This window comes from Budorcas taxicolor, chromosome 17 (assembly GCF_023091745.1).
Source record: "Budorcas taxicolor isolate Tak-1 chromosome 17, Takin1.1, whole genome shotgun sequence".
Classification (NCBI taxonomy): Eukaryota; Metazoa; Chordata; class Mammalia; order Artiodactyla; family Bovidae; genus Budorcas; species Budorcas taxicolor.
The window spans coordinates 7,642,846-7,666,437 of NC_068926.1; the positions used below are offsets into that span (position 1 = coordinate 7,642,846).

Consider the following 23,592-nt stretch of genomic DNA (forward strand, 5'->3'; position numbering starts at 1 on the left):
TAAACCAGATCTTGCTAGTTGTTTCTTTTGTGAACAAATGTCAGAGTAAATCCTCCATGTTCACCCCTCTCCCATCAAAATAGCTTGCTAGCAAATAAATAGCTACAGAGTTTCTTAAACCATAGGCTTGTAAAGTTTTGCCTGTAGCAGGTAATGCACAAAGTACATTTTGTATTGTTTTGTGAGTGTGCTACCAGCACACGTGTACACACACACACACACACACACGTGCACATATGCAGAGAGGGGGTCGTCCACTCCCCCTAAAGTCAATAGTCTTCATGTGATATGAGCTACCATGATTTCAGCACAGCATTTTGGATTGAGGGCTCAGGTGGCTGTTGCTCCTATTTTTTAGTGTATAGTTAACATTGGCAGTCACCCTTATAATGAGGTGCCACCAGCTACCCCCAAGTACATTGAATACGCCATGCCTAGCGCAAGAGAACTTGATTTAATTGGCGACAGTGTTTGCTGTCACATGATAGGCACTGAAGTAAAACAGAACCTATTTCACTTTGTGTTGTCTCTTTCTGATGTAACAATGCAAACAAAATTATTGTTAAAGTATTGGAATTACATAATTTTCACTTCTGAATGCATTTATTGGGATCAAGTAACTTTATTTCGAAACGGAATAAAGCTGTTAAGGGAATACTTGAAGCTTGCAGTTACAATATTGTCAACAAAAGATGTGATTAAATAAAATGAATGTTGAAGACTTTAGGCTTATGGTTAACACCAGGTAATTAAAAGTAAGCACTGCTGTGGGAATGCATTATATATCAGCTGTCCTCTTTACCTCATTAACTGGTTTTTTGCATGTTTATGGAGCTAACTTCAATTAAAAGTGCCTTTTACGTTATGCCTAATAAGGTCTTTTAGTTACTATTTTGGCATAAAGTATTACCCTTTAATTGAAATTGGTATATCATAAATACCTGTGTTTAAATAATACAGAGATGAACAGATTTGATTAGTTGATATTTTTATATCTAGCTTTTATGTGTATGCATTGTTTTTTCTTTGTAATATTATCACAAGATAGTCTTTGAGGGTTGAAAAGTAAAAGTTTGACTGTGTACATGTTTAAAAATTGTTAATGTCTGCATTTTTTTACTTTATAAGATTTCTAAGGTTTTATCATTTCAACTTACTGGTGCTTTAAGATTCTTGTAGAAATCTGTTGAGTTTTCTGCTTCACTTCTGAGGTTAAGAAAAAGTTACTTCTCCACATGAATGCCATATTTCTTTTTTGTATATACCTTTGGCTATATTTTAAGTTGGATAATTAAAGATGATTTTAAATTTAAAGAATATAGTAAATATAAGTTTAAATGTTAACATGTATTATTATATTTTCATAGAACATTATCTTGATTCTGAAAAGTAAAGAATAAATTAATGTGAATACCATTGAAGTGATTTCTCATTGAGAATATTTTCTAAATTGTACATCAGAATAGAGATATATGGTAGAAAGAAGTTGGTTTCCTATTTTTGTTTTGAAGTTTCTGTAATTGTGTGATCTTCTATATTTTAAAATCTATTTATTTTCTTTTTTACAGAAGTGTCATCGTTGCGACAAAAAAATCAGCAGTCTTACCTTCCACACTTACAGGTACACCTACCAATGCTGTTAGTGTGGTTTCTTCAGTAGATTCAGCTCAAGCCTCAGATGTGGGGGGAGAATCACCTGGTGAGTTTGTTACCAGTGAATACAACAAAAAAGTTCTTAATCTCATTTTAGCAAAGTTTAGGATTGTTGATTAAGTAAAAAGTTTTGTGAGGCGTGTTTTAAATGATTATACTTTTGTATTGTTGATTATTTAGTAATTTTCTGAATAAATTTGAGCAATATGAAATAAATTAAATCAAGGATTTCAGTACTTTTCCCACTTAAACGTAGTAGTGTGTGATGAATTGGATGCCGCTATTTGTGTGGATGAATGAATGAGAGATCTATTAAAATACTTTTTTTCCTCTCCCTGCTCTTGAGTTGTATATAGGTAGCGGTTAGTATGAGAAAGTTTCGGTGAAATTTGGTCTTTGAGTCTGGTTGTCAATTGCCAGCTGTTCATGTGGTATCCAGTGCTTTGCTCTCTCTTGCATAGTGTCTGAGTTAGATACTTGGGAGGGGAATGCTGCCCTCGAGTCGTCATTCAGGTGTTAGTCTTGGTAGTTCAGTAACTCTTACTGCAGTTTGATTTTTGTCCCAGCTCTCTTTCTATATTCCTTCCAAAGTCTTGGCTGCAAGACCTTAAATCCTAGCAGTTTTTAAGAAACTTAGTGATAATACTGGGTGAACTTGAAGACTCTGTGATATTAAAAGGACCAAGTTATTGAGTAGGAAATGGCAACCCACTCCAGTATTGTTGCCTGGAAAAGTCTATGGACAGAGGAGCCTGGCAGGCTACAGTCCATGGGTAGAAAGGAGTCAACGCAAATGAGCAGCTGAGCACAAACAAACAAGGGCCCACCATAATCCCGGCTGATCTCATCTCAAAATCCACAATCACAGGTACAAAGATTGTTTTTGTAAATAAAGTCCTCTTTGTAGGTTCTGAGGGTTACAACTTGGACATACCTTTGGGACTGCTATTAAACCTGCTGCAGTCTATAAGAAAAAAAAAGACCAAGTTAAAACAAGGGGGATATTATTTTATATAAATAGTATTTTTCTTTGTTGTGCTATTTCATTAAAAAAAAAAACCCTAAACTAAAAAACTAGAAAAAAATTAATCCCCCAAAGAATTTATTCTTTCTTGTTACTCTAGGATGAGATTAATGAAAAATAGAAGGAATTTTGAAAGAATGAGTAGGTGGGCTGTAAAATCAGAAATACTGTTTTCTCCTCATCTTTTGGGACACTTCAGGCCTCCTATCCACCGTTCTACTTTTGTTTGGTAAACAAGTATATTTCAGAGAGTTTTGCTTCGAACTTGATATTTCTACTAGCCAATTGTCAGGGACATTTTATTTTTCCTTTCTGTGTACTACATAGCACGTGTTCTAGAAACAAAGACTAGGATTGTTTATTTATCGTCCCTGGTTTTTTTTCCCCCCTTTCATTGTAGTTATTTTACTTGTGTCAACAGAAACATTTTTTCAAAAGTTTAAATGTGATTAATTCTTAACAACTTTCTTAGTGTTGAGTGATAGTAGAAAATGCTCACAGTAGGTTAAATAAAATATTACATGCAACGCTTTACATGCTGTGTAATAGTAAATATTTGAAGTATGTATATATATTTTTATATATGAAAAGCAAGGAAATGTACACTGAAGTTACATGATTTTTTCCATGAATTACTGGAAATTTGGATTTTTGAAAATTTTAATTTTAGTATATTTTCCAAAAATTTATCAGTAATCCTATATTATTTTGGGGCTTCCTGGGTGGCTTAGAGGGTAAAGTGTCCACCTGCAATGCGGGAGACCCTGGTTCAATCCCTGAGTCGGGGAGAACCCCTGGAGAAGGCAATGGCAACCACTCCGCTACTCTTGCCTGGAAAATCCCATGGATGGAGGAGCCTGGGAGGCTCAGTCCATGGGGTCACAAAGAGTCAGACACGACTGAGCGACTTCACTTCACATATTATTTTTATACTTAAGAAAAATAGTTGTTGAAGAAAAATGTTTACAAGGAAACAAAAGCTGCAATAGTAGTAGACAGCCCGTGCTGTCTCATTTTTTATTTTATTAAAACATTTAAGCAAAGTAATAGACCTTATTGTTTAGATGTTTTAGGCTATAGGAATGGAAGGTAGAGAGTTCCTGTATTATACCTTCTTAGTTTTACCCCCTCTTCATTCCTGTGTCATTAATATCTTGCAATAGTATTGTATATGTATATATTTTTCATCATTCATTGTCTTAGTGAGAAACTATAAAGGAAAATAAGTATAGTACTCTAGTAGAATTTCCTTCTTCTTTATTGTTCCATTATACTCTGATGTGTGTTTTTTTTTTTTAATTTTGGAGAAGAAGCAATTTGGTGATCTGTTTTGGACCGGTTATATACATTTCTGTTCTTTCACCTCTATCGAAAGGCCTTAAAAAGAGTCAACTGTGATTTTTCTAGACCAGCCCCCTGTTGGGAAAAAGGCAGATGTTACTAACATCTATGAAACTTTCTGCCATCTTTTAAATTCAGTAATATTAATTTCTGGTAACTTCCTAGACCATATGTAGTAAGTTCATTATTTTCATCTTATTTTGAATACAGTGCCCTTTAATTTCAGTTTATGGGACAAATTAAATAGGATCTGAGTTTTAAAAATTTGTGCAGTCTTTGTCTGACATTTCAATAAAGACAGAAAAAGTGTTAAATAAAAAAATAAATAACAGTGATACGAGGGAAAGAAAAAAATTCCTGCAGTCTTCAGAAGAGATAAATAGAAAGAAAGCTGATATATGGGTAATATTTAATATTAATAGAAAAAGGCTGAGTTATAGGTAATATTTGACAGAAAGGGGGCTCCCCAGGTGGTACAAGTGGTAAAGAATCCACCTGCCTGTGACCCCTGAGGCAGGAAGATCCTCTGGTGTAGGAAATGGCAACCCACTCCAGTATTCTTTCCTGGGAAATCCCATGGACAGAGCAGCATGGTGTGCTATAGTCAGTGGGGTTGCAAGGTGAGAACACACACGCTGGTTTGCTATTTAATATAAAACAGTATGATGAATTTTCTTCTGAAGCCATTTTCCAGTAATCATTATAATGTAAAATACTCACCCTGAAGAACCATATGCAGAATGACAGAATAATTTTCCATCTTGAAGACTGTTATAATTGTTGGATGTTGCTCTTGTTCAGTTGCTAAATTGTGTTTGACTCTCTGCACCCCCATGGACTACAAGCTTCCCTGTTCTTCACCATCTCCCAGAGTTTGCTCAGACTCATGTTCATTGACTTGGTGATGCCATCTGACCATGTCATCCTCCGTGGCCCCCTTCTCATCCTGCCCTCAGTATCTCCCAGCATCACGGATGTTTTCCAGTGAGTTGGATCTTCACATCGGGTGGCCACAGTATTGGAGCTTCAGCACCAATCCTTTGAAGAAATATTTTGGGTTGATTTCCTTTACAATTGACTGATTTGACTTTCATGCAGTCCAGGGGACTCTAGAGTCTTCTCCAGCACCACAATTAGACAGCATCACTTCTCCAGCGCTCAATCTTCTTCACAGTCCAGCTCTCACATCTATACATGACTACTGGGAAAACCATAGCTTTGACTGTATGGGCCTTTGTTGACAGATAGCTGTTTCTGCTTTTTCATATGCTGTCTTGAGTTTGTCATAACTTTTCCTTCCAAGGAGCAAGGGTCTTTTAATTTCATGGGTGCAGTCACCGTCCACAGTGATTTTGGAGCCCAAGAAAATAAAACCTGCCACTGCTTTCCACTTTTCCCCCTTCAATTTGCCTTAAAGTGATGGGAACGGATGTCATGGTCTTTTGAGTGTTGAGTTTTAAGCCAGCTTTTTCACTCTCCTCTTTCATCCTCATCACGAGGCTCTTTAGTTCCTCTTCACTTTCTGCCATTAGGGTGGTATCATCTGGATATATCTGAGGTTATTATTTCTCCCAGCAGTCTTGATTCCAACTTGTACTTCATCTGTCCTGGTATTCCACATGATGTACTCTGCACAGAAGTTAAATAAATAAATACTTAGGGTGACAAAATGTAGCCTTGATGTACTCCTTCCCCAATTTTAAACCAGTCTGTTGTTCCATGTTCATTTCTAACTGTTACTTCTTGACTTTCATACAGATTTTTCAGCAGACAGTTAAAGTAGTCTGATGTCCCCATCTCTTTAAGAATTTTCCACAGTTTGTTGTGATTCACACAGTCAAAGGCTTTAGTTAGTGAAGCACTCTGCAACCAGGTGATAATTTACCAGTTTCCCTCCGCTTATTTAAATTTCGTATAGTTTATGGTGGTAGTATTTCCCAAATAGTTCCCACTGTCTTCCATTTTGGAGTAGACTTTCTAGTAGTTTCCTTTTTCTCTCTAGCTCCTATTATTTAAAAATTAATTCATTCTAAGTTGCTGTAAGTTGTTTATTGATGGTAGTCTTTAGTTCTGTCACTTGTTTTGATATCTTTTTCCTCTTCCTTTGTCACTAGGCTCATGTTGTCACTTACGTGGATCTTGATTTTAGTTTGTTGCTTCTGTTCCATTCCATTGATTGCTGCCATGAACGTTATTGCTTTGATAAGAAATCCTGTTTCTGACTCTCCTCAGTTCAGTTCAGTTGCTCAGTCGGGTCCGACCCTTTGCGACCCCATGAATCGCAGCCCACCAGGCCTGCCTGTCCATCACCAGCTCCTGGAGTTCACCCGTCGAGTCTGTGATGCCATCCAGCATCTCGTCCTCTGTCGTCCCCTTCTCCTCCTGCCCCCAATCCCTTCCAGCTACAGCCCTGCCTTTCATGCTTTTGCCTACCATACTTCCCTTGTAGTCTGTTCTCTTTTCACCTGGAATCCAATCAAATAAAGAGATATTTCTGCTGTTAATAGTTTTAGTTGATAGATTTTTTTGTTTTCTTTTTGGTAGATCTCTTGATTTAAGCTATTTTCCATTAAAAAGTAGGCTATATATAGTATATTGAATCTTATTATCCTTCTGATTCAAACAGGATTTGGGGAAAATGATTTGTGGATGAATTGATTGTTATTGTGATTGCGTGCTGGGCTGGGCAGTTTGTTCTTGTAAATCTGAGCAAGTTAGATATTGGTCTTGGGTTTGATCATGGATTATTTTCTTTATTTGAAAGTATGGTTAATATCTGTCCCTGTAGACAATAAACCTTTGTGCCATGGGATGACTTCAGTTCTGAATTTTATAGTGAGTCAGCAACAAAAATGAACTGTTCATATTCAGTAATAGTTGTTGGTAAATAAAAATATGCTTGATAGTAGATTAGCAAAAAGGGAAGTTTCCTTGGAAGAAATCATGGGACTAGAAAACATAAAACATGAGTTTTGTACCAGAAAAGTTTAAACTATTTGGAAATTTTGATATCAAAATGTGATTGCTGTGCTTTATGTGTGGCACAATTAAAGAGAAACTAGGACTGGATCCCAGAAAAAGAACTGGAGCTTGTCAACTTATGTGAGGTCAGAGGCTTTTCTGTTAAAACATTACCTCCAAAATCATTTTGTGAAAAATAAATTTGTAAATAAATTTTAAAGCAGTGCATGGTATTCAGATGATGATCAATGTTCAAATTTCAGAGTTTGGTTTGAATAATATTTCTTAGCTCTTATAGCATTTTATTAGCAAAAACATTTAATATAATAATGACAGATCTTTCATAGTAAGTTGTAAAATATTCATCAGAGAACAAAGTATACCCTTTGTGTATGCATATTTGTTTATAAAGAACACTAAAAGAGAAAATAGAGGTTTTTAGAAATATATCAAAATTTATAGCTTTTCAAATTACTTATTGGTAAAAGTTTAATTGCCCAGACTGCATGTTAAGATGCAGTTACTCTTTATTCAAATATCCTGTGGTATTTTTCAAATATATGTGATTGCAAAGCATAAATGATTAAAACAGAATTGAAGTAAGCCCAGTGAAGGATCTAAATGAATTGCTCTTAAGTACTTTAAGTGCTGAGTCTTTGCTAATTTGCAAAATTCAATAATCATACCTTTATTAGAATATTAGGCTCTATATTCTTTTTTTATCAGAGCCATGCATGTTATTGATATGAATTAGAATGTTTATTTTTAATGTCAAAGGAAAATACTTGGTTCTTCACTTTTATAATATTTGACCCAAGAGGCTTATCTTTACTTATTTAATAAAAATTTCTTTTATTTAATGAAGAGTTTAAACTGTCATGTAGACTGTCCCTCCTTGAATAGGTCTGGAATGGGTGGGGAGGGAGAGAGGGAGAAAAGGAGAGAGGATGCAGTTGAAAAATACAGTGTTTAGGGATTAAATATTGGCATTTGTTTTAATGAGACTTTATTGCAAAGGACATTATTTATGTAGACCCTTAGGGACCTTGAATAAACAATTGGCTATTCTCTGGATAGATGCTAGACAGATGATCTATTTACATTTTCCTTTTTGTTCTTTTGAGTATCTGGAAAAATGTCAGTTTGAAGGAGACAGTTTATCAGTGTAAGGGTAATGAAAAGATAAGTTAGTAGCATTTCACAGGTTGGAAGTAGCTTTTGAATTTACATGTGTGATCACTTGTTGAAAATATTTTTATTGTTAAATTAGTTTAAAACAAATTTGTCATAAATTTATGATTAATCTGAGCTGAAAAAATACAGAATGTATTTGGAAGTTACATTTTTCTGTCTAGTAGGAATGAAGGACACCTGGTGTGAATTTTGTGTTTTTTTCCTTAAAACTGTTGCTGATTGATTCATTTATCTTTCTCCATAATATGTCTTCTTGTGATTTAAAAAGTTTAGTTAAAGAAAATCCCTTTCTGCTATGTGTGAAGTCACTCAGTCATGTCCGACTCTTTGAGACCCCGTGGACTGTAGCCCGCCAGGCTCCTTTCTGCTATAGATCACAATAAACAAATGTTGGTTTGAAAATTGACATTATTTCTAGGGTAGTATCAAGGAATTATTTTTGTTACTTTTTATTTTTTTTTGATCCCTCAATGCTCCTTATCTTTTGCAAATTTTGATATATATTTCAGGTTATTAAAATCAGATTCAGTTTGGACAGTTAAGCTAATGTTTTAAACTACTTTGTGAAGTTTCATACATTTCTTGAGACTTTTTACTTCTATCTCTATTTTTAACTAGATTGAACCTTAGTTGTTCCTTTTTGTCAACTTCAGAAAAGCTCAAGAAAAGATGCCAATTAGTCCTTCTAGAGAAAATGTCCAACATACTCTAAATAAAGATGGTCTTTAAAAACTATCACTAAAACAGCTCAGAAATATTTCGTTAATCACTGGTAGCAGAAATCAGTGGCCAACCATGATTGAATGATCATATTGCTGTCAGGAATCTAGAAAATCGCAGGTATCATTAACTGAGTGTAATAACAGTGTTTGGTCTTTGAAGTACTTAATGAGTGTTCTGTGAGAATAGAATGATTGGTCCTGACAGAAATAAGTATTTTCAATTTCACTTTATCTTGCCTTCCACTTTGAAATTTTATTTTCAAAATGCAAGACTGGAGATCATTTGGCAGTGAAAATATGGGAATTGATATATGTACTTTAAAAACTTAGTATGAAAAAAATGTGTACTTCATTTTAAAATCAGTCCTATGCATTAAGACAGATTCTATTCAATTTGTTAGTTTTTTATGTAATGATAGTTAGCTCTCCCTTGAGCAGGGTGGGGAGTATGGCAGGAAGGTCAGCAAGAAACTAGAATCTTAATAAAAAGAAAAATCAACTCTAATTATCAATGGAAGAGGAAGAAAATGTGTTGTGGAGAAGAAAGAGTCACTCTGGGTAAGCTCATCTTGTAGGAGTGTGCTCACTCTGAGAGCGAGGCTGGGTAACTATCCAGAGGGTAACTGGGAAGGTTGCTGAAGTACCCGCTCTCCAGTAAAACCGTCCACATCTCCCAATGCTTCTGCTTGGCTGAGACCTGTAATCAGAACTGCTGATTATTGATCACATTCTGCCCAAGACCAATCATGTTTCTCAGAAGGCCAAGTTATCCCAGATCTTTACTATTTCTTAATTAGTTAAATCTACAAAACCCCTGATTAGAGCCTGGCTTTGTTTATCTATACCCAGAATTAACTTTGCCTTAGTTGAGTGAGCAAGCTGAATCAAAGTGCCTGGATAGATTGAAGTAATCCAGGAAATCTTGGGAATGGTGTGAGGCAGTGACAGGCTATGGAGGACAGTGGCTAGATTTACCAAATGTTTATGGCTCTTTGTTTTTTATACCGATCTGATAAATGAAGCTGTTGGCAATCGACTTTTTATAGCAGTGAAATCTGGGATTGGGTTCTAGATTTTTCAAAAGAATTTACCTTTCATCTTAAGTTTGTATGGGGAAATTTGTAAAGGTACTTCATTTTATAAGCTTCATCTCATTTATTTACCTGCACGACTGAACTGAACCGAACTGAATGGCAGCCCACTCCAGTATTCTTGCCTGGAAAATCCCATGGATGGAGGAGCCTGGTAGGCTACATAGTCCATGGGGTCGCAAAGAGTCAGACACGACTGAGTGACTTCACTTCACTTCAGTGTCACATGAATAATCATTGAAAAATTTGGGTGTCTTTTCAGCCTCAAGTACAGACTAAAGGGAAACATGATAACTTCCTTTCAATGTTTTAAAGGTGGTCCTAGAATAGAAGAGTAGGAAGGGAAACTGTCACGCATTGTATGTTTACTGTGGTATAGGTTCTAAGTACTTTATTTATTATTATTATTTTAATTTTTTGTTTTACTTTATTGTGCTTTACAATGCTGTATTGGTTTTGCCATGGTTCTAAGTACTTTAATCCTTGAAATAATTCTGTGACGTGAGTATCCGTGTTAATTTTTTAGATGAAGTAAGTGAAGCACAGAGAGCTTAAGTAACTTTGCCCAAGGTCACACAGTAAGTGACAGAATCCTTTCTGTTTTCCCTAAACATTTAGTCTATAACCTCTTAAGGGTACTTGTTATCAAACAAACTGAGCTTATATTGATAGAGCTAGGATTCAATTTGAAAATGCTTTGGTTGTGGGTGGCTGATGAGTGCAATCATAAAGAACAAGATTCCAATGAAAATACTCAAAAGATCAGAATAGTCAATTATGTTTCCTGTTTTGTTTCCTGTCAATTGGGAAAAATATATTCAATTTTATTAATAATCAAAGAAGTGGAAATTACTTTTTCTTTCTTTAGGGCAGTTTGACAGTGTGTGAAAGTGAAAGTCACTCAGTTGTGTCCAACTCTTTGCGACCTCTTGGACTGTAGCCTTCAAGGCTCCTCTGTCCATGGAATTCTTCAGGCAAGAATACTGGAGAAGGTAGCCTGTCCCTTTCTCCAGGGGATCTTCCTGACCCAGGGATCAAATGGGGGTCTTCTGCTTTATAGGTGGGTTCTTTACCAGCTGAACTACCAGGGAAGCCAGTGTGTATCAGCAATTAAACTTTGGGCTTATTGACTTTAGGAAGTTACTTCAAGGATATAAAGGAGTGCACATAGATTTATATAAGCATATACAAAACATTGTTTATTGTAAAATATTGGAAACAACCAAATGAGCGTCCCTGAATTTGAGTTGATCTGATATTTCCTCTTGATTAAAATCATTATATTTCTCTGCTAGGACTGTTCTGGGACAGAGAAGGAAAGAATCTAATAATATGGTGCACAATTTTGATTTGTTAAAATGCTTGACAGTGACCACTTTCATCACTTGATTAAAGTATAGCTGCCAAGTTCCTATATTATAGAGTTGTAATTAATAAGTCTTTTGTCTTATATAATGTCTTTGTCTAATACATCTTTTGTCAAGATATACTTTGAAGTTCTTCAAATGCCGTTTTCCAGATTGTTAATTTTATCAACAGTCAGTTTTATCAGCATGGCTTCATGGCTTCCTGTTTTATTGGATGTGTTACAGTCAATTACTGTTGTTATTCTCATGCTCAGATTGTCTCCATCTTGGTAGGCGCGAGTCCCTTTAAGCTGGCCCCTCTGCCGCTGTGACATATCCTGTCATTCCTTGGACATTTCCTTGCCTTCTGAAAAGCAAAAGTAGATGTTCCAAGTTCATTTTGTGCTTTTCTTCCACAGATACTAAATCAGCTGTTCCTGGTTTGTCTGTATAGTGGGGTGTAGTACTTAGAAGCCAGGGTGCATGCAGTTAGGTGTTAGATGCTCTCAGGTCCTCTCAGTGGTCAGGTTAGGGACTGCACTCTATCGATGTGTATGTTAATGAGAGTATATGTTTTATATACAGGCATACCTTGGAGACCACTGCAGTAAAGTGGCTATCACAAAGTGAGTCACATGAATTTTTTGTTTCCCAGTGCATATAAAAGTTATTTACAGTATCCTATAGCATTATGTCTAAAAATACCATGTGTATACCTTAATTCCATCAGCAGATGAATGGATAAGAAAGTTGTGGTACATATACACAATGGAGTATTACTCAGCTATTAAAAAGAATACGTTTGAATCAGTTCTAATGAGGTGGATGAAACTGGAGCTGATTATACAGAGTGGAGTAAGCCAGAAAGAAAAACACCAATACAGTATACTAACACATATATATGGAATTTAGAGAGATGGTAAGGATAACCCTGTATGCGAGACAGCAAAAGAGACACAGATGTATAGAATAGTCTTTTGGACTCTGTGGGAGAGGGAGAGGGTGGGATGATTTGGGAGAATGGCATTGAAACATGTATAATATCATATAAGAAACGAATCGCCAGTCCAAGTTCGATGCACGATACAGGATGCTTGGGGCTGGTGCACTGGGATGACCAAGAGAGATGGTACGGGGAGGGAGGTGGGAAGAGGGTTCAGGATTGGGAACACATGTACACCCGTGGCAGATTCATGTTGATGTATGGCAAAACCAATACAATATTGTAAGATAAAGTATAATTTAAAAATACATAAATAAATGACATTATTTAAAATGCTAACCATAACTGAAGCCTTCAGTCATAATAGTTTTGCAATAATAACATCAAAGATCACTGATCACAGATCACCATAATAAATAGAATAATAAAAAGAAAAAGTTTGAAATATGAGAATCACCAAAATGTGAAATTTTAGAAGTGATGTGAGCAAATATCATTGGAAAAATGGTGTCCATACACTTGCTTGATGCAGAGTTGCCACAGATCTTCAATTTGTGAAAAGCACAGTTTGTAGAAGGATGCAGTTATTGTGCTTCACTTTATTGTGGTTTTCAGATATAGTGTGGTTTAAAAATATTTCTGAAAATTAACATTTTTTTTAACAGATGGAAAGTATGTTGTAACTCTGTGATGTCAAATGGATTTTTATGCACTGGGAAACCAAAAAATTTGTGTGACTTGCATTGTTGTGATATTTACTTTATTGCCGTGGTATGGAATTGAATCCAGAATATCTCCAAGGTATACGTGTCCTCAGATGATATGCTTATATTTTACAGGTGTTTCTCCTCTAGTGTATATAATCTTGATGTTGTAGATTGTCAAAATAGTGAATTCAGAGAGTTACTGCATTCCTCCTCCTTTAGCCATTTACCAAATTGCAGACTCGGTTCTGTTGCTTTCCTGATTTTATCCAGTTTTCTCACAATTAGGTTTCAACTTCTAGTTAACTACTTGTTAAGATACCTTAGTAAAATTCATTGATTTAAGAGATGTTATCATGTGGGAGAATGTGCATCTTATCAAGATGAAATAGATTGTTATGGAAAATAATTCTTACTTAGAGATTTCTTAAATTCTGTTTCTTTTAAAATAAGCCCACGATTCCTATCTTTTCTCTGATGACTTTCTCTAAAGTCTGTATCAGTGTCCTCCAATGAAGATCCTAGCAATAAACCTTTGTTTGAATAAATTAATTCAGTGAGGGAGAATGTAGACAATGAGGAAACTTGCGACATCTCTGGGAAAACGATTTATTAAAGGATTTGAGTTTGTATGTAAGTGTAGAGAATATAGTCTGGAAGGATATGTTTCCAAACTGCCGCTAGTGGCTGCCTTTGGAAAAGGACTGGGACTAGGAGGGCTTGTACAGAACATTTCTGAATTTAAAAATCAGAATGTATCCATGCATTGGGTAAATAAAATAATTGGAAAAAAATGATAATTTGAGGTCAGGGTTATGGAAGTGGGCCTTTCTTCTGAATTAGGAACTGTCAGGAAGCATGGGTAATTCTGTGATTTTAGGTATCCTAATTAAGTCTTATCTAGACTCATGGAAGACTTGATGGAGCCTAAAGCTCTAATTAGTAAAGAAATAGCAGTCTTTCATATTAGAGTTTGGGATGTTTGACCATCTTTGTTATGTTATGGAGTTCATGTTTTGGTCTTTTGGGACATGATTACAGACTGGTATTTTATGTTGGCTCATCATAGTCATGACATGGCATTGTTTGATGTTGCTGTTTTATGAAATGGTTCATAGTCAGCAAGAGAAGACCATGAGCTAGGTGTAGGTTCTAAAGCCAGCCCTTAACCACCCCAGGGCCTAGTTGACATTACAGCCAGCTCCCAGATGCCAAAGAGGCTGCTTTTCTACCTTCTCCCCTATTTCTACCATCTTTCTTTCTACATGCTGGATGGAAATGTCTTCTTCTGTTTCCCTCTTATCTCTCTTTCTGTCCACACCACTTTGTCTGCTTTAGGTGTTTCTAGTGTGTCCACACCTGAGGTTCTAAGAATGGATCAAAAGCAGCAGACCTCTGATAGTGCATCCTGATAGATTCCAGAATTCTTCCAAGCCTCCCTTCCCTCCTTGTGTGTAAGCTTTGCATCTTTGTTTCCTTTGCTTCCATATGTCTGTTGCCTTTCTTGGTCTGTCCCTGTATAGAATTGTGATGGGATTTCAGTCTGCTCTAATACTAACTTGGTGTCCTTTGAAGACATTGTTTTTAGAAATGGAAGTTTCACTTCCTGGAGTGCCAGTCTGTCTCCTGCATGCATCCCCTCCATGTTGTTAGGATACCCTCCCAGCTGAGTCCCAGTGACTCTTGTGACCCTTGTGTTGGAGAGAGGCATTTAACACCGTGTTTGTCCTCTTTTCTTCTTTCACCCTATTGTCAGTCTTAGAAAATGACCCTTCTGTTTCTTCAGGTCTTCCTCCTAGCTTAAATTAAATGCTTTTCTATCTCATATATTCTGATTCTTAAATGGGAACTTTATTTTTCCCCTACTTTTGTGAACTTTTTAGAACTCTTCAAGCCTCAGTAAATTACCATCCAAATTAGTCTTCTGGACTTTTTCAAAACTTCCTATATTCTGTGTTGTCCATTCTTTGACTCTGTCAGAGTTAATTTCCTGGTATTTATTTTTCTCTTTCCAAGTAAAATTTATAAGCATAGTTATTTTTGGAAAACATAAAGAAGTTAACTCTGTATAGGGCAGGATAGTGTGAACAGTTTGTACTCTAAGAGGGTGAGTTGGCCCCTGAGCAATACAGATAAACAAAAATAAGGATATCTGGGAGTGTTCATTGGAGAGCAAAATTAGACCATGGGAATTAATTTTATATAGTAGTTTGAACAAAGATAGGGACATAAAATTATAGGAAATGGAGAGGGAATTATATACCACATGGGAAGAATGACCTACTAAAATCTGGGAGATGGTTTGATTAAGGGAATGATTTTTGCAATTATAAATTGAGAACCTTCTATTTTGTTACTTTATCTAGGTATTTGAGAGAGATGGATGAAAAAGATGTGATCTCTGCTTTCAAAAATATTAGTGTATGAGGGAGAAGGACATTTAAAAAATGAGTTGAAATATAGTATGACAAATACAATATCATGTTATGTCCTAATTACAGTGAGGACACCCAGGAGGGAGTGTATGTTCTGCTTGTATCGCTTAAGAAAGACTTCTCAGTTGATTATTGCGTAATGTTTGCTGAACTCGACTCAGAAGCGTTTAAAGTATCGAGCAGAAGTTATTTAGTGACTACATAGAGACAGTTGTCATGGTAATGAGGCATACCTATTTAAGCTAAATTTGGAATTAGTGGTTTCTCCTTTTTGCTTCAGTTTTAAGAAGTTTCTGCTTGTGTATGTGCTTTGCTATTTGATGTTGAACTGAATGAATCATGATCCCAATTGAGTGATTCAGAATTTTCTATTACTTCTTCAGCTGATGGTTGCAAAGACTCCTTTATGTGAGAATTATATATTAAATGATTCAAGAAAAACCTCTTAATTGGTAGATTTTAATGTTATCCAGATTATGTTGTTGTTTAGTCTGTAAGTCATGTCTAGTTCTCTTATAACACCATGGATTGTAGCCTGCCAGGATCCTCTGTCCATGGGATTTCCCAGGCAAGAATACTAGAGAGTGTTGCTGTTTCCTTCAACAAGGGATCTTCCCTACCCGGGGTCAAACCCACATCTCCTGCATTGCAGGCAGATTCTTTACCAATGAGCCACGAGGGAAGTCCCATCAGATTATAATAAGCATTAAAAATGTATGGGTGTGTGCATGCCTAGTCATGTTGGACTCTGTGCGACCCCATGGACGGTAGCCCTCCGACTCGTTTGACCATGTGACTTTCCAGGCAAGAATGCTGGAGTGGGTTCCCATTTCCTATTCCAGGGGATCTTCCTGATGCAGGGACTGAACCCACATCTGTTGTGTCTCCTGCCTTGGCAGGCAGCTCCTTTACGAACTGTGCTATCTGGCAAAATGCACCTGGAAAAATGCAGTATCGTATGTTTTGTTTTGTGATTTGGTATCAAGATACCTTTTTTGTTTGAACTCTTGTTCATCCCATAAATGGTTATTTTCTCTTATAGGTGGTAGATCATCTAATGCAAAATTACCTGCAGTTCCAACAGTTGGTTCAGTTCCACAAGACCAAGTTTCAAATATGAGGTATTCAAGCTATTAATTTAGATATTTGTGATATATATTCCTTTTGATAACTCTTAAAATATCTAGCTATAATTTTTTTTTAATTTACTTTTTTTTTTTAAGTGACATTTAGCGGCTTGGGAATATTTTAGAATTTCTTCCTGAAAGAAGATGAGGTGTAAAAGATTCCTGAGAATTAGCTATTTGGGATCAATAAATGCTAAATGGATAACAAATATTTAATTTCACAGGTAGTTAATAAATGCTAAATGGATAACAAATATTTAGTTTCACAGGTAGTTAGTAACTAATGGCTTACGTTTCATATGATTGTAGATTGAACATTTGGAATTCATTGTTCTTCTTCCCTAGAAATGCTGAAATAAGTTTATGTTGATATTGAATTATAGGTAGATTTTTACTGTCTGTTATCTTGTCTAGTTAGGAATATGTGTTTCAAGTTCTAATTTAGAAGGCTGTGAATATATTTCACCACTAGAGCCTTTGTGGCTAGAGTCCTTGATGTATGCCTTACCACAATTGGAAAATGCAAAGCATTTTACAAATAAAGATACTTGGGTGCTACAAGTGTAGGCTCATAGTTGTGATATCATCCAGGGATAAGAGGCTCCATGAAATCAATAGAGAGAAATAGTATTCTGTGGAACACCTGGGAAGAGGTGGTTGTTGACCACAGAAGTTTGCAGCAGCTTACCTGTTGATAATTTCAGTAGTATCTCTTGTTACCAGTATAAATAGGAAGTACTCTTTGTAGGAACAGTAAATAAGTAGTGACTATTTGTATACATGTTTGGTTCATAAGTTAAAAAGTGAAATTCCTGAAATGCAGGGGATTTTTTTTTTTTAACTCATTCAGTTCAGTTGCTCAGTCGTGTCTGACTCTTTGCGACCCCATGAACCGCAGCACGCCAGGCTTCCCTGTCCATCACCAACTCCCAGAGTTCACCCAAACTCATGTCCATTGCGTCGGTGATGCCATCAAGCATCTCATCCTCTGTCGTCCCCTTCTCCTCCTGCCCTCAATCTTTCCCAGCATCAGGGCCTTTTCAAATGAGTCAGCTCTTCGCATCAGGTGGCCAAAGTACTGGAGTTTCAGCTTCAACATCAGTCCTTCCAGTGAACACTCGGGACTGATCTCCTTTAGGATGGAATGGTTGAGTCTCCTTGCAGTCCAAGTGACTCTCAAGAGTCTTCTCCAACACCACACTTCAAAAGCATCAATTCTTTGGCGTTCAGCTTTCTTTATAGTCCAACGCTCACATCCATACATGACTACTAGAAAAACCATAGCCTTGACTAGATGGACCTTTGTTGAGAAAGTAATGTCTCTCCTTTTTAATATGCTATCAATATTGGTCATTTAACTCATTAAATATGTATATATGTATATAGTTGGATATGGATCCAACCAACTGCAGATTGAAAATGTTGAAAAAAAATTCCTAGAGAGTTCCAAAAAGCCAAACTTGAATTTGGCTCATGTTGGCAACTATGTATGTATGTGTATGCATGGGCATATGTATCCATCTGTCTATAGATATGCATAGTCATGGTCAATAGAAAATTAGATAAAAGACTGATAAAATTTGATAAAAGACTTGATAAAAAATTTTCCATAAAGTTCCAAAAAGCAAAACTTGAATTTGCCTCCCATTGGCAACTATTTATTTGTGTATAAGCACATGTGTGTGCGTATATATAAATGCACACACAGGAATGCATATATATATGCATGGTCATGGTCAATAGGAAATCTGATGGAAGGCTGTTAAATTTTGATAAAAAAGTGTTTTTGGTTGTCATGGGGCCAAAATCAAGTGCTCTGTACTAGCCAGTTAAGACTTCTAATAAGAGCTGATGTTTGGAATGTTTGTTAGCCAGGTTGTTTGTGAGGACTAGGGGTGGCAATGTACAATAGGATAAAAGTGGATATTCCAGGCAGAAGGAATGATGTATATAGCAATAATGAGTCATTAGATGATTTTCAGTTTTTCATGTAATTTTACATTTTTACAGAAACTCACTTTAAAAATAAAAAAATTGATCAACAATAATTAATAACATCTTTGCATTAGCATTACAGAGAGGCTCGAACATGCTTTGGAAAAGGCAGCTCCTCTTCTGCGAGAGATATTTGTAGATTTTGCACCTTTCCTTTCTCGGACACTTTTGGGTAGCCATGGACAGGAACTGCTTATAGAAGGAACAAGTAAGTCGGTTTCTTTCTTCATGTATGTATTTAAATTTCAGGGCTTAAAACTGAAGTGAATAATAAAAGAGGCATGAGGTTTTATTGTTTTTGGCCTTTGACAGGCTTCTGATGGAGTCTGTACATATCTTTTAAATAAAATGGCATGGCTGATATTCTAATCTGTTCAAGGTTTTTTTAATCACTGATTTGAATGAGATTTGTATTCAGCAGGTTTCTTACTGTGTGTTTTGGGAAACAATAAAAGAAAACTTATTGAATGCAAAAAGTAAGAAATGTTTAATACATTAAAATTAACCATGAAAATTGAGAATTCGAGAGACTAATGTTAACAGCAACAAGTGATGTATTTACCTGAGATTTTACCTGAATTTGAGATCTGTATAAACAACAGTATATTGCCACATGTTGTGAAATTGAGGAATGCATTATTAGTCTTTAGTAGTGGAGTTCTGTTCTACGAATAAGGAGAAAAAGCAATGGTATTTTCTCTATCTTGCTTGTATCACACCTAGATTACTTGATCTTTTCTAGATAGGGTACTTTGAGATGCTGTCTAGATAGTGTGGAGAAGTAAATTGCTGTGCAGATTGGAAACCATCCATTTTTGGAATGGATGGAGGGGTAGTGGGGCTTTTCTTTTCTCTTTTTTAAAGCATGAAGCGCTTGTCAGATTAAGTGTTTTCTAATATTCAAGAAGTTAACCAGGTGAAAGTTGTCTTACCCTGAATTTCTCAGACAGTAGAAACCAGTTCAATAGAGATCAACTTTGCAAACAATTGGATTTATTATTTGAGCTTAACAGACTGACTTCAAAACACCAGTCTTCATTCCCGTAACTAACATTTTGTGAAGGACAAGCTAGAGGACCTTCATCAATGATAATGTCAAATTGATCTTTTCATTCGAAAGTGTTTGTAGTGTATGTTCACTAAATTTGGCTTGTCTGTATACAGGTTTGACGTTTTATGGATAAGACATATATTCTTGTAAAGCTGAAAAATCATGGGAAAGCACAATTATCTGTACTCTAGTATCTTTAAATATAAACTTACAGCTTTAGTTATCATGACTTTTTGTTGTGCAGTCAGTCACTGGGTTATCTATGCAATTTCTTAAAACTTATGAAGAAAAACCCTCTTTTTATAGTAATAAGGATATAATGATAATGAAAGTTATAGATAGGTTAATAGTTCAAGATATCCTTATCTGAGTGTTAACTCTGGGATATCAGCACTTTATTTGGCTCTTAAAACATAAGAAATAGTCATTAGCTAATGTAATAATTTCATCATCATCCCTGCTGTAAATATGTATTGGGTTGGTGATGATTGATATCATTTCTATATAGTCAAGGAGTAGCATTGAATTTATGTGGGAAAAAGGTTCAGGGTTTAGAAACATTGAACCAAATTTGGGGTAGAAATTTACTCTGTCTGCTGAAGGATATAATTATTTAGCCAGGGACTGTTTGACCTAATGAAGTAATAAAATTGAAAGGAAGTGAATTGATATATTGAAGGAATTCACCCTAATTTATGCTTCATATATCAAACATTTATTCTATTAAAGTGGTATGACAACTTGTTAATTACATTTCATTTTATAATGCTAGAATGAATGTATTAATTATAACCTTTAAGTATAGTAATAGATTTTTGCTATTTAGTTGATCTTTGAATTTTATAATAGGCCCAGCACAATAGGATCTTCTTAGATACTCAAAAGTATTAAATTTGACAATTCTAGATCCTTAAGCAAAATTTAATTTAGAATCATTTTGCTATTGATAAATTCTGATAATATGATAAAAAGGAAGATGATATGCTTTTGATCATCTATAAAAAATAACTTGATCATTGCCTGCTTACTGGATTGTGTTCATAAAAATAACAAATAAATCTAAGAGTTTTATATAGCAAATATATTTTGAATTGTGAGGAATCCTTTGGGTGGTAGTTTTATGCACTGTAAAACAGAAAAGTTTTGAGGGGGAGGTTGTTGCAGCATAGTTCTGTTGAAAAAGTTTTGAACTAAAAAATGTCAGTAGAAGGGATATCTCTGGTGGTCCAGCAGTTAAGACTCCATGCTTCCACTGCAGAGTTTGATCCTGGGTTGAAGAAGTAAGATCCCACATGCTGCGTGGTGCGGCCATAAAAAAAAAAAAAGGCAGGCACCTTCAGTCCCTGTTGGTCACTAGCTGTGTGACCAGGTACTTGAAACCTTATTACTTAAAAAATTTTAAATTATTTTTATAAATAATTTTAATGAACATTTAAAATATATACAAAGTATGAGTTGCAGTATTTATGAAGTTACTATTGCTGACTACCCAGACCATCTTTGTTTTGCCATAACTGTTATATCCATCTCATTTTGTTTTCCTTTAGTCTTTAAAACAACCACAGACATCATGTAATTTCACCTCTAAATAGTTACAATTCATGTAAAAAAGATACTTTCTCACATAATCATAATTGCTTCTCTTATACCTAATAATATTAATAACAATTCTATAAAATCCTTTAATACTCAGCCCGTGTTCATCTTTATTTAAAGAGATATTTTTATATAATTGATTTTCTTCCAGTTAAGATCAAGAAAAATCATTTTTTTCATTTGATATGTCTGTTAAATCCATGCTAATGTCAAATAGTTTCCCAGTATTCCTTGGTTTTCATGTGATTGACCTGTTGAAGAAATAGGGTTGGTGGTTCTGTAGAATGTTAACACATTTTGGGACTCTATGGCTATTCTTGGTGACGTCATTTAACAGTTTCTCTAGTCTGTGTGTTTTCTGATGGCTTGAAGTCTAATTAGATGTGATAATTCATGTTATATCATGCCTAGAGTCACATATTTTCTGATTGGCTCAATTTTAGTAGTATTAACCCCCCTTTTCAGGTAGTTATGACCCTTTGTAAGAACTGATGTTTTATTGCTTTTATTGTTTTTAAAGAAGTCTTCCGAAAACAAAAAGATGATTACTTGTAAATAAAGTTTGTTCTGACAGTTACCTTAAGTGATTTCATTCGGCACTTTTTATAAATCTAAGGTTCATTATGAGCTTTTTGTGATCTTAATTTTCATGTATGTTAAAACATTTTGCTAATTATCATTACTCATCAGTTATTTCTAATTATGCTAAGGACTAAAACAATAAAAAAAAACAAGAATATTAGAACTGCTTCCAGCATCAGGGTGAACTAGGAAACCAAATCTTGGATCACTCTGGTTTCTTACTATGTTGCCAAAGTATTGCATTGTGTTTTAAGAAGATATAAACTTGTTTTCTCAATTGGATTAAAAGCTTGTATTTGGGGAGGGCAAAAATATCTTAAGTATTACAGTTGTTTTTGACTTTCCAATAGACCACAGTACATTTGGGGCTTCCCCTGTAGCTTAGCTGGTAAAGAGGCCACCTGCATTGCGGGATACCTGGGTTCGATCCCTGGTTGGGAACATCCCCTGGAGTAGGGAAGAGCTACCTACTCCAGTATTCTGGCCTGGAGAATTCCCTGGACTATTGTCCATGGGGTTGCAAAGAGCTGGACATGACTGAGTGACTTTCACTTTCACAGTACGTCTGTGTAGTTTATTTTTAGGATTAAAATTTCATGGGGTCACAATTAAGAAAAAATGGTATGAAATGCTCTTTACGCTCTTCAAAAATTATTGAGACATATTGGTATAAAAGAAATCTGTGAATACCAGCTTTGTGTCTTATTGTTAGCTTTTACTGAATATAGTTAGTTAAGTCACAATTTTCTATTTTCTGTCCATAATGGTGGGGTGAAAAAAAATTGATAGGAGAAGACATTTTATAAGTACTGGACCATCTGTGGCTGAATTTGAAGATATAGGGAGGAGTATTCATAATTTTTATCAAACTCAAGACTTCATTAGTGCACAGTATATTTCTGTGGACAAAAAGGAAATTGATTTCTCAGCATTGTGTCATTGAACAGGAACAGTTTAATTCTACAAATTCATACGATGTTTTGTGACAAGAACCTGGATTATCTCATTTTGGTAAAAAGGCCTGTGACAGTGTTCATGCACTGTTGCTGACTGTGCACTGCAGCTTGCTTGGTGCAATTTCTAAGTGAATAGCTACTGAAGCAGGTTTATACACAAGGACGATCAGAAGGAAACATTCACATAGAAGTGAAAAAATTCAATTGATTGATCATTCTAAATGTCATTCATAATCTAAAGATGATAATATTTTGGAATTCAAGAGGAGAGAAAGTGACCTTGCAAAATTCCACCTTCCTGCTGCTGCTGCTGCTGCTAAGTCGCTTCAGTCGTGTCCGACCCTCAGCAACCCCATGGACTGCAGCCCACTAGGCTCCTCTGTCCATGGCATTTTCCAGGCAAAAGAGTACTGGAGTGGGTTGTCAGCCTTCTGCTGCTGCTGCTGCTAAGTCACTTGGGTCGTGTCCGACCCTCAGCGATCCCATGGACTGCAGCCCACCAGCCTCCTCCATCCATGGGATTTTCCAGGCAAAAGAGTACTGGAGTGTCAATCTTCCTAGACTATTGCATTTGACAATGTTAGTTCAAAAAGGAGGGCCGGAGCAAACAGAAGATAAAACATACTACTTAAATGCAGGGGGAAAAAGGACCAGAATTAATAATAAAATTTCATCTATTAGAAGTTTATTTGAAATTTAGAATTAATATTTATAAGATGAATATCATGTTTACAGATTCATGGGGAACAGTTAATTGTATCCAAATAATAGGCGAGTACTTTCAAAACCTGGAAAACGGGGAAGAACTGATTTTATGCTTAAATTATTATTAAAACTTCTAGTAATGTTTATGCCATTCCTTTATATTTTT

The 23,592-nt window shown here is 35.6% G+C and overlaps 1 protein-coding gene across 1 annotated transcript in view; it reads left to right on the forward strand.

Annotated features, from left to right (window-relative positions):
* LRBA (LPS responsive beige-like anchor protein) overlaps positions 1–23,592 on the forward strand; it is a 746,337-nt gene that overhangs the window by 196,657 nt on the left and 526,088 nt on the right. Inside the window, exons 30-32 of the mRNA XM_052655100.1 lie at positions 1,569–1,699; positions 16,457–16,535; positions 18,611–18,744. Of these exons, the coding sequence (XP_052511060.1) occupies positions 1,569–1,699; positions 16,457–16,535; positions 18,611–18,744 (344 nt within the window). The remainder of the gene's footprint in view (positions 1–1,568; positions 1,700–16,456; positions 16,536–18,610; positions 18,745–23,592) is intronic.